This window comes from Thamnophis sirtalis, unplaced genomic scaffold, assembly GCF_051295495.1.
Source record: "Thamnophis sirtalis isolate CommonGarterSnake01/CBP01778 unplaced genomic scaffold, rThaSir2_p1.2 scaffold_9, whole genome shotgun sequence".
Lineage (NCBI taxonomy): Eukaryota > Metazoa > Chordata > Lepidosauria > Squamata > Natricidae > Thamnophis > Thamnophis sirtalis.
In genome coordinates this window covers 73,591,368-73,603,384 of record NW_028261389.1, presented here as the reverse complement: position 1 = coordinate 73,603,384, position 12,017 = coordinate 73,591,368, and the positions used below count along the sequence as shown (strand labels likewise).

General features: G+C 43.0%; 1 protein-coding gene across 1 annotated transcript in view; it reads right to left on the bottom strand.

The window, feature by feature from the left end:
- ANO2 (anoctamin 2) overlaps positions 1-12,017 on the bottom strand; it is a 151,395-nt gene that overhangs the window by 69,195 nt on the left and 70,183 nt on the right. Inside the window, exons 11-14 of the mRNA XM_087722261.1 lie at positions 11,782-11,916; positions 10,851-11,011; positions 5,305-5,387; positions 3,270-3,353 (exon numbers count right to left, since the gene is read on the bottom strand). Coding sequence (XP_087578387.1) covers positions 3,270-3,353; positions 5,305-5,387; positions 10,851-11,011; positions 11,782-11,916 — 463 coding nt within the window. The remainder of the gene's footprint in view (positions 1-3,269; positions 3,354-5,304; positions 5,388-10,850; positions 11,012-11,781; positions 11,917-12,017) is intronic.

The window sequence follows — 12,017 nt, the reverse complement described above, 5'->3', positions numbered from 1 at the left end:
AACAATCCGGGTCCTCATTTTACCCACCTCGGCAGGATGGAAGGCTGAGTCAACCCTGAACCGGTGAGATTTGAACTGCCGAACTGCAGAACTGCAGTCAGCTGAAGTAGCCTGCAGTGCTGCATTTAACCACTGAGCCACCTCGGCCTCAGTCAGATCAACCCTGACTGCTCTTCAGAGGGCCAGATCCTGAAGAGGAAACTCAAAGACTTTGGCCACCTAAGGAGAAGGAAGGACTCACTGGAGAAGAGCCTCATGCTGGGAAAGATTGAGGGCAAAAGAAGAAGAAGGGGACTACAGAGAATGAGGTGGCTGGATGGAGTCACCAAAGAAGTCAGCATGAGCTTAAATGGACTCCAGAGGATGGTAGAGGACAGGAAGGCCTGGAGGAACGTTGTCCATGGAGCCGCGATGAGTCAGACACAACTTTGCAACTAACAACAACAACATCCAAATCTTTTCAGAATCAGTTTCTTAGAATTTGTTACTGCTTCCTCTTTTCCGGTACGAGTAATTATTTATAATTATTCTGTTTGTTTCCCCGCTTCACCTCATGCGTCCACCGTGAATGCTTCAGCTCTCTCTACAATTTTAGCAAAAAACAATTCTTCCGAAATATTCGCACCTTTAGGTCACTCTTCTGGCGATAAATCACCATTTACCTTTCTGTATTGGATTTCTTCTCCTGGCAAGTTCTTTTCAAGAGGACTGATAAAATATTTACGGCAACATGAAGTTCATTACCTTAATGGCCAAACCTGTTATTCGCTTTAGCTGTATTGCAATAGCTAAATTGCTGCCATTAACTGCAAGGGAATCTCCTGTTTTAGAAGACTCACGTAAATGACTCTGCAAAGAATCAGGCAGTTAATGCTGTCTATTTTTTTTTTTTAAGTAGGTTTAGGATTATCCAAAGGAATCTGAGGAGCCGCTATCAAGCCCAGCTCAAATTGTATAGTCAAGAGAAATTTAAGCGGATTGTTTGACCTCCAGTAGTTATGGACAATGCAAAGTCTTGTTGTGGTCCAAAAAGACTGATGAAAAATAAGCTGATCTAAGGTATTGTTTCACCCACAGCTCCAGGAAAAAAGAAAACTGCAACTCTCAAATTGTGGTTATCCCAGAATATCAATTTCCTCTTATGAATCAAATTTAAGCCTCCAGCAACATTCACATATATCTTTCTGCCTTAAATGCAAAAGAAATATTCCAGATTAGCAGAACTGGAAGGGACCTTATAGGTCATCTAGTCCAACTCGTAGTTGTCTACTGCTCAAGCAGGAGACCCCCCTACACCATTTCTGACCAACGGCAGTAACTAGTTTTGGGGTGGCACTAGCTAAAATGGCAAGGGACAAACAATATCTATCCAATTACACCCAGGAATTTTTTTCTCTTTTCTTTGGTTTTATTTAAACAAAATTTTGTTTTGTTTTGATTTAAATTCCCCGAAACTAACTTTGACTAACGGTGAAGCTGAAATTCCAGGAACTTTAAAACCCCTTCTTCATATGAAATCAGAGACATTGCACTGCCTACTCAGAATCTAACGGTAACCAAAGGAGACCATTGTGTCCTAGAAGGGCACAATGAGACCTAGCCATCATTGTCCAAACTGCTGCAATCAGGGCCAGCTGCAGCTGTTGAATGACTTCCAAAGGTAGCCCCAACTTCATTGCATTGCAGTAGTCCATGTCGGAGGCAACCAAACCATCAGTGACCACTGGCGGTCTGCTAGTCCAGGTAGAGGTGGAAGTGGCACAAGTTAGGTAAGCTCCCCGTTGGGAGAGCGAGTGTGAGAGTTGCGTTGGAGAACACACAAACCAGCATACAGAGACACTGCAGTTCAAATAGGCTTTTACTTTCGTGGAAATAGAGGTATCAGAGTCCATCAAACAGTCCAAGTCATACACGGATAAGACAGTTATCATCAATGTCTTTCAGTTAAGGGATAATCCAACTAACATAGTCCAGTATCATATAATCAGTTCAGTACTCAAAGCTTGCTAGCAGTTGCAAAACTTATAATAGCTCACAGCACTTTCTAACAGCCAGCTTCCAAAACACTCAGATCAGATCAGCCCAGCATCTAACGAACAGAGAACTAACAGTCATTCTGGCTCCCTCTTATGGCCGATTGAGGAAACAGCAACCAATCACATTTTACAGTATGATTTAAAGAAACAGGCATAGCATTGTTACATGATTTATATATTGCCAACCCAACCATTCGATTATATTCCTAACAGCACACAATATCTATGGATATCCTCAGTCATCCAGGGCATGGTTTCCCCAAAGGTGAAACTGAAGAAGCTTCTTGGATGTGAAGTGAAAATGTGAAAACGTTAAGCCTCAAGGAAAAAAAAAAACAAAGAGAGTCCAGTTGCCTCTTGAAAAAGCATCTTTGGGGCAAGTGGCTCGCAAGACAAATTTATGAGAAGCCTCCCAGGCTATAGCTCAATGCCCCTTGGTTATTAATTCGAAAATGCATAATTCTGCATGCATCTTGGCACTTCGTTTCAGGCCATAAATGCATCATCCAAGTACGGAGAATAATTGGGTCAGACAAGAAATGTGAATTAGGTCAGTTAAACTGTGAACCAGACTAAATTCTCAAAGATCGCTCTCTCTGATAGTTTAGATAGAATTTCTGCTTTAATCAATCAACCGCTCGCCTCGTGCATCGCTCAGCCAACCCTAACTTAAAATAGATGTAAATAAATGTCCATCATATTGAAAACTCAACCGGTTTCTTTTTTCTTTTAAAAGGAAAGGAAAGTATAAATGAGAAATTTCACAATTACCAGAACTTCAGAATTGCAATAACTTCCAAAGACAATGCTGTGTTTTCCCGAAAATAAGATTACGTCATTTTCTTTTGACCCCTGAAATAGGCGCTTGGCCTTATTTTCGGGGAGGTCTTATTATTTTTGAGGTGCAGGAGGTGCTGAGCGTGGTCACCTCATGGCTGCTGCTGTGTTGCAATATTTTCAGGGACGGCTTATTTTCAGGGGAGGGCTTATTTTAGCGCATGCGCTCAAAAGCCCGATTGGGTTTATTATCCGGGGAGGTCTTATTTTTGGGAAAACAGGGTAGTTCTTTAACTCTTAACCCACCCACATTTCTTTGATTAAAATGTATTAGTAAAAAAGTGAGTCAAATAGATGTCAGTTATGAATATTACACAATATTTTATTACAGCATGCCGCCCTAATAAAACCATAAAACAGGAATGAAAAGGATCACAGGAAACTTTGGCGTCCTACCTCATCCTGAGTCACGATTTTGGTATTTTCAGTTCTGGCTTTTTTCTGTAATAATCTGGTTTCGTATTCTGGCCTGGGGTGTTCCTAAATTGAATGGGGGGAAAAAATGTGGAGTGAATTTAACATCAGAGCTAAAAGACACATAATACCCATCCAAATACTACTGACACCTTGGCTCCTGCACACTGGGAAGTGAGTAAAAATACTGGTAAGAATTGCTTGCGACATAAGGGGTTATGATGGTTTGAATGGAACAAGGAGCCAAATTGTTAGATTCTCCTCATTATATTTGGGTAGCAGAAAGGGTGATGTAAATGCTTTAAAATACAGACTAAGGGTACGTTAGAATAATGGATTCTGGAATGAGAATCCCTTGAGCACAACCACAAAAATATAATGCTAATATCCTACAAGTCATCCACCAGGAATAACAGAAGGGACCTGGGAGGTCTTCTAGCCCAGCCCTTCTGCTCATTTCTGGCCTAGGCTCCTGCACATTTGAACATGAGCAAGAATACTGGCAAGAGATGCTTGTGACAGAAGAGTTAGGATGGTTTGAATGGAACAATAAGTCAAACCTTTAGATGCTCCTTGGTGTGTTTGGGTAGCAGAAAGGGTGAAAGAACACACGGCAAGTAAATGCTTTAAAATACAGACTAAGGATACACAACTATAATGGGTTCTGGAAACACAATCCCTGAACACAACCCCTGAAATATAAAGCTAATATCCTGCAAGTAATCTACCAGGGTAACAACAGAAGGGACCTTGGTGGTCTTCTAGTCCAGCCTCCTGCTCAAGCAGGAGTCCCTATACAGCAGTGGTCTCCAACCTTGGCAACTTTAAGACCTGTGGACTTCAACTCCCAGAGTTCCTCAGCCAGCTGGCTGAGGAACTCTGGGAGTTGAAGTCCACAGGTCTTAAAGTTGCCAAGATTGGAGACCACTGCTATATAATTTCAGACAAATGGTTGTCCAATCTCTCCTTTAAAAACCTTAGTGTTGGAACCCCCAAACTTCTGGAGGCAAGTCGTTCTGTTGATTAATTAATCTAACAGTCAGGAAATTTCTCCTTCATTCTAGGTTGGTCTTCTCCTTGATTACTTTCCATCCATCACTTCTTGTCCTGCTTTCATGCACTTTGGAAAATAGGTTGATCTCCTCTTTTTTTTGTGGCAACCTCTGAGCTATTGAAATACTGCTATCATGTCACTCCTGGTCCTTCACTTTGTTAGATTAAAGGTTCCCCTGCACATGTGTGCTACTTGTTCCCAACTAGGGGGCGCTGCTCATCTCCATTTCAAAGCCGAAGAGCCAGCACTGTCCGAAGAGGACTCCGTGATCATGTGCTGGCATGACTAGACGCCGAAGGCACACGGAACGCTGTTACCTTCCACCAAAGGTGGTTCCTATTTTTCTACTTGCGTTTTTTACATGCTTTCGAACTGCTAGGTTGGCAGAAGCTGGGACTAATAACGGGATCTCACTCAGTTATGTGGCGCTAGGGATTCAAACCGCCGACCTTTCTGATCGACAAGCTCAGCGTCTTAGCCACTGACCCACTGCCTCCCTTTGTTAGATGAGACATATCCAATTCCTTCAACCATTCTTCGCATGTTTTATCCCCCAGTCCCCTAATCATCTTGGTTTTGTCTTCCATTCTTATTATAATGATTTTTTTCTGGTTTTCATTTTAGATAAATCCTTCTAGCTTCTAATTACAACAGTCCTCAAGGTTCTTTTTTTAAAAAAGAAAATGCAATTTTTATGCCCATTCAACTTTTCAATGTTGTTGAATTACACAATAATATTGTTATTCTAATAATGGATCGTCCAAAATCGGATTTGAATTTGCAAGCCAAGAGCCTAATTGCATTTGCTTTGGCCGTTCAGTTCCAAGGACTTGAATTACTTGTGTTTGGTTTGGGGGGAATGAAATCATCGGATCAATTTGAAAAATTGAATGGATAAAAATTCTAAGTGCACATGAGCAAAAAAAAAACCTGAGATGTTTGAACAGATTCCAAAGTACTTACTTCCTCTTCCTCCAATCCTGTGAGGTCCCAGAAATAACTCAACCTCATCTGCAAACGCTTCCAGTTTTCAAGAAACATTGTGGCTGAAATGAAAGAAACACAATTTGGATAATCTGCAATTAAGAATTTTGTGAGCATTCCTGAGATGGATTAATCTACCAAGATTGTATGTCTACCAGTGTTTAAACAGTGCAAATTCCTTCCCTCTTCTCATCTTCCTTCCTTCCTTCCTTCCTTCCTTCTTTCCTCCCACCCTCCCTCCCTCCCTCCATCCATTGCTCTTCTTTCCCTTCCCTTTCATATTCCTTGCTTCCTTGCTTTCTCCATCCATACATCCATCCTTCCATCTTCTTTTCCTTCCCTTTCATATTCCTTGTTCCTTGCTTTCTCCATCCATCCATCCATCCTTCCTTCCTTCCTTCCTTCCTTCCTTCCTTCCTTCCTTCCTTCTTCTTTCGCTTCCCTTTCATATTCCTTGTTTCCTTGCTTTATCCATTCATCCATCCATCCATCCATCCATCCATCCATCCATCCATCCATCCATCCATCCATGATCCATCCCTCTTCTTTCCCTTTCCCTTCTCATATTCCTTCCTTCCCTCCCTGCTTCCTCCCTCTTCTTTCCCTGACTTCATTTTCTCATCTTCCTCCCTCCCTTCTTCTTTCCCTTCCTTCATTTTCTCAACTTCCTTCCTTCCTTCCCTCCCTCATTCCATCTTCCCCTTCCTTCATTTTTCTCATCTTCCTTCCTTCCTTCCCTCCCTCCCTCCTTCTTTCCCTTCCTTCATTTTCTCATCTTCCTTCCTTCCCTCCCTCCTTCCCTTCCACCCTCTTAGAAATTGGGAAGAAAAAAAATCCATGAAGCTCAATTTATTACCACATTCCACCCGAAATACATCTCTCAACAACTCTGATTTAATTCGGATGCTTCTCAGCAGGATTTTTTACACTTGGCTTGTCTTACTTCATGCATGGCACGTGCTGCACCAAGGAAGCCCCCTAGTCTCACGTCATGGAAATGCGCAAAGTTCTCAAGGTTTGTTTCCAGAGACTGACAACCGGACAATTACTATAAGTCAACACAAGAGTTTTGCTATAGGTTACAGGACATACGTCGAGGCCTTTCCACAGTCTATTTTTAAAGCCTGCTGAGCTGCTACCCATTAGCAAGTTTCGTGGTAATGGCTTCCTTATGTCCATCAAGTAGTCTGCAACGGAACCCTTCCTTCTTGCCTCTCCTCGATTGAACTGTCAATCAGTTTCGCTGAACGGCTCATTCTAAGAATGCACATGTGTGAGGGAGGGGAGAACGGTGGCTTGAGAGATGATTCTTCCCCCCCCCCCCCGCCAAAAAAAAACTTAACTAGAATATCTTTCCCGGAGTCTGCCCTGTAAAGAATAGGCAGTCTTATGGCCACAATGGAGCTAAACGTTTTTAGTTGCTAACCAATGTAGGAAATTAGCACCTACCCCTCTCTTAGAAAAATGAAATATCCTGGGAAATATTGAAAAGGCAGAATATTCTATTTCCCTGGATCAGAAATAGAGAAACATGTTTTTAGGAAACAGATTCACTCTTAATAGTCCCCACCTTTGTCAATGGGCCATTAGGGGCTCTGAGCTAGTCTACTGTACATAACAAAGATCTCCCCCCTTCAGCTCCAGGGTGATGGGATTAAGGCATGATAGCATTAGCCCTTTACCCATCTCGCTTCCCAGCGGAAGAAGCAAACTTGGACTCAAAGCACAGCCTATAGGGTTGCCCCTGCAGGGTCCCATGGGTGTCTGGCAACCAATCAGAATACAAGCTCAAGATCAAAGGCCAGAGAGGGTATAAAACCAGGGACTTTCAGCATCTTGGTCTCTTTTTTTTCTTCACCCAACATCTGGAAGCATCTGATCCCCCCTTTTCTGTTCAGGACCTCAAGCCGTGTGGTCCTGTCCACCATGAAACTGTTGCAGAAATGAGATCAGACCAGCTCTTTGTCAGAGGGAAAGGTTTATTGCGCAAGATTCAGTCAAGCAAAATCTGAACCAAGAAAGGCATTTGTTTACAGCCTTTTATACTCTTTAGCCAGCATATCGATCAACCCAAAGTACATTGCCTTCCTGTGTCACACAGGCCTCGTACACAGTCTCCCCTACTGTGACAGGACATTCATTCAACTTACTCAATTGCCCCCCAAAAGGGACTATTTGTACCAATATCCTGGTTCTTTTGTTTTAACTCGGTGAGGCAGACAGAGCAATTAATCCTTGCCGTGTTCCACATGGTCACGAAACTTTAAGATCCAGCTTTATTTATTTAGTTGTCAATTTCTCTTTGAAAACCATCTTTCCAAGCAGCCTCCATGCTTCTAGTGTCTTTTTCCCCACTTGGAAATGAACCAGAGGTGGGTTCCTACCAGTTTGCACCTATTCGGTAGAACCGGTTCGTCAAATCTACCGAACCGGTTACAAGAGGTTCCACCAGTGGACCCGGAAAGCAGGCCACACCTACAGAAGAGGTTCCAAATTTTTTTGAAACCCACCACTGGTCCTTGGATATGATTATTCTACACTGTCATGCTCATATTTATAAAACTCAGTGCCTCTGTGAAAGGTAAGGATGACTACTGCGTTTGTGGTGCAATCAGAACATTGCGTGTGTTGAAGTTGTTTTAACGCAAACCAAAGATGCCTTTTAAAAAACAAGTTTACATCCTATTCTTATGCATGCCAGTGCTGTGTGTAAGGTAATTTAAGGTGGTTCTGACAAGTATTGTCGGCATCTTCATATCCGGTCACATGGGCGGCAAGCCACTCCCATCCGGTCACATGGGCGGCAAGCCACTCCCACAAAGGAGGCCACACCCACAGAGTAGGTTCGAACAATTTTTGAAACCCACCGCTGAACTGAACCCAGAAGGACATTTCTCCCAACACCAAAGACAGCTGTGAACCAAATCTACAAGAGCTGTGCTAGAATAATACAACTTTAACTCCTTTGTAAGATGCAAAATGTGAAGGTCCCAAGGGATACAATCCCCTTCAGTGAGAACTCCGAGGCAGGCATATTCCTCAAAGAACATTTCATTGGGACCTATCAAATTGGCACAGGCTTGGTGGGAAATCAGCTCTAAGTTCCCGCCAGTTTTGCAACCAATGAAAAGTCAAACGTTGCCACTTCCCCCACAGAGTCTCCAGTCACATGGTCCAATCCGTGGCACGACAAAACCGCGCTCGACTAAAGCGCGCCCGATTAAACCGCGTCGCTGACGTCATCAACAGGGCGACAACAGCGAGCACGGAGAAAGAAGGGCGCTTTAAATAGCGCTTTGAAAGCAAGCCAATTCAAGTTAAGGTAAGGGTTAGGTTTAGGGTTAGGTTTAGGGTTAGGTTAAGGGTTAGGGTTAGGTTTAGGGTTAGGTTTAGGGTTAGGTTAAGGGTTAAGATTAGGTTTAGGTTTAGGTTTAGCGTTAGGTTAAGGGTTAGGTTTAGGTTTAGGGTTAGGGTTAGGGTTAGGTTAAGGGTTAGGTTTAGGGTTAGGTTTAGGATTAGGTTAAGGGTTAGGGTTAGGTTTAGGGTTAGGTTTAGGGTTAGGTTAAGGGTTAAGATTAGGTTTAGGTTTAGGTTTAGCGTTAGGTTAAGGGTTAGGTTTAGGTTTAGGGTTAGGGTTAGGGTTAGGTTAAGGGTTAGGTTTAGGGTTAGGTTTAGGATTAGGTTTAGGGGGGTTAAGTTTAGGTTTAGGGGTTAATTTTAGGTTTAGCGTTTACAGCGTGCTTTTTTCTCCGCGCTGTTGTCGCGCTGTGATGACATCAGCTACGCGGTTTCGTCGAGCGCCCTTTAGTTGAACGCGGTTTTGTGGTGGAACCGGTCCAATCAGCATGCAGCCCAGTTGCTACGTGACCTCAGTCTCCACTTTTCGATCACCTACATGAGTGTCCTTGATTCCCAGTGGAAATACAGTGTTCCAGAGGGCCCACCCGCCTACCCGAGCTCCTTACCTGTATTTGAGCTCTTTGGCGCTTCTGCGCATGGAGCATACGGCACCTGCATGACGCTCTGCTGAGCAGCTGGAGTGTCGTGGAGGCATCGCGGAGGTATCATGGACGTAAGGACGCATGCGCGCGGTGCGCATGTGGAGGATGCCGGGCCCCATTGCACCATATCGGTTGCAATGGGATCCAGAACCCACCACTGATCCAGTCTAAATATTAGTGTCCAATTGCAAATTGACTTTGCAGGAAATTCATTCGCGAAATTTACAGCCCACTCTACCCTGTGATTCCAAAGTAGCTTTGAAAGCAATTCTTCCACTTTCAGGCACACACATTACTGTCCCTCTCTTTGCTGTTCAGTCCAGAGTCGGAGACCAACGATTCCATGTTATAAATCAGTAGCTATCAATAGCAACTGCTATTCAAAGTCAAGACAATCTCTCTCGGGACTGGTTCAAATTTCCAAAGAAAGAACATTTCCATATACTCACAATTATGCATTTAGACCCACAATGCAGAACTCTCTCAAGGAGGTGCAGAAGACGGGTAAGAAATAGTGAGCCGAATTGGTTAACTTAAAAAAACATTCTATTCTGTTCTGTTCTGTTCTGTTCTATTCTATTCTATTCTATTCTATTCTATTCTATTCTATTCTATTCTATTCTATTCTATTCTATTCTATTCTATTCTATTCTATTCTATTCTATTCTATTCTATTCTATTCTATTCCATTCCACTCCACTCCACTCCACTCCACTCCACTCCACTCCACTCCACTCCACTCCATTCTATTCTATTCTATTCTATTCTATTCTATTCTATTCTATTCTATTCTATTCTATTATACTGCACTCCACACTCCATATATCCTATCCTATCCCATTCCATCTATTCTATTCTATTCTATTCTATTCTATTCTATTCTATTCTATTCTATTCTATTCTATTCTATTCTATTCTATTCTATTACATTCCACTCCACTCCATATATTCTTCTCTGCTCTGCTCCACTCCACACCATTCCATATATTCTATTCTATTCTATTCTATTCTATTCTATTCTATTCTATTGAATAGAATTGCATTGCATTGCATTGCATTGCATTGCATTGCATTGCATTCCACTCCACTCCATATATTCTTCTCTGCTCTGCTCCACTCCACACCATTCCATATATTCTATTCTATTCTATTCTATTCTATTCTATTCTATTCTATTCTATTCTATTCTATTCTATTCTATTCTATTCCACTCCACTCCACTCCACTCCACTCCACTCCACTCCATATATTCTTCTCTGCTCCGCTCCACAACATTCCATATATTCTATTCTATTCTATTCTGTTCTGTTCTGTTCTGTCCTGTCCTGTCCTGTCCTGTCCTGTCCTGTCCTGTCCTGTCCTATCCTATCCTATCCTATCCTATCCTATCCTATCCTATCCTATCCTATCCTATCCTATCCCACTCCACTCCACTCCACTCCACTCCATATATTCTATTCTATTCTATTCCATATATTCCGTTCGGTTTTTGCTCAAGTGTGGGAACGTTTGAAGCAAGCTTACCCCAGAGGGCCATGAAAATGGAGAAGAAGACGGTGGCCGGATTATCGAATAAGTGGCTGGCACGTGCGGTTCCACAAGCTGTACTGAGGTTCCAGTAGTCACAGGTCTTGTCACACAAAGGGCACATGGTGAAGGCATTACGTTGGTCACACATCTCCTTGCTGAGAAGAAGCAAAGGCCAGAAGATCAGAGAACAGCTTCATGCTGGGAAAGCTTTCCAGCTATTTGGTAGCACACAGGTAGTCCTTGACTTACAACCATCCATTTAGTGACCGTTCAAAATCCCAAAGGCACTGGAAGAAGTGAGCTATGGATTTTTTTCACCCTTCCAACCAGAGGTGGGATTCAGCAGGTTCTGACCAGTCCTGGAGAACTGGTAGGGTAAATTTTGAGTAGTTCGGAGAACCGGTAAATACCACCTCTGGCTGGCCCCGCCCCCATCTGTTCTCTGCCTCCCAGCTGATCAGGAGGAAATGGAGATTTTGTGATATCCTTCCCCTGGAGTGGAGAGGGAATGGAGATTTTATGGTATCCTTCCCCCAGAGTGGGGTGAGCCTCTCCCAGAGGAAATAAAAGAGGAGCAAAAGGGGAGTGGAGCTTGCAGGAGGCAATTAGTTCATTCCTGCATTCTTGCCAAGTATTGCAGCGTCTGAAAGATATTAGCTTGGCCACTCTCCAAGCCTGATAAAGGTCGGTAATTGTGAACTATCTTGAAAGACTGTGGGAGAGGAAAGACTTTGTTGGAGAGGAATTCACTGTACATGAAATAAAAGGGGTTTATCGGGACTTGGCTTCGTGCTGCTGGGGAAGCCTGGGTCAGAATATCATGCTCTTAATAGGTCTTCCGCCAGCTGAAGCCCAAAACACCAAGCAAAGACTATACCTTAAAATATTTTTGGGGACAAAGCCCATTTAGCAGGTGGCGCCTCACCTTGGAACATCTTCTTCAATGGTCAGACACCCGTACATAAATACGATAATCCCAACGACAGAGGATGGAATGAGAAATTCTGTATATAACCCCAGCCAGGCAAAATACATTCCGATTTTTTCTCCAAAATACTTTCTAACGGAAGGAAACAAAACACACAGGTAAAGAGATGAGGTGCAGTTTGCCACAATTGATCTCCCTTAAAAAATATGTGGAGGCATTATTCAGAAAGCACG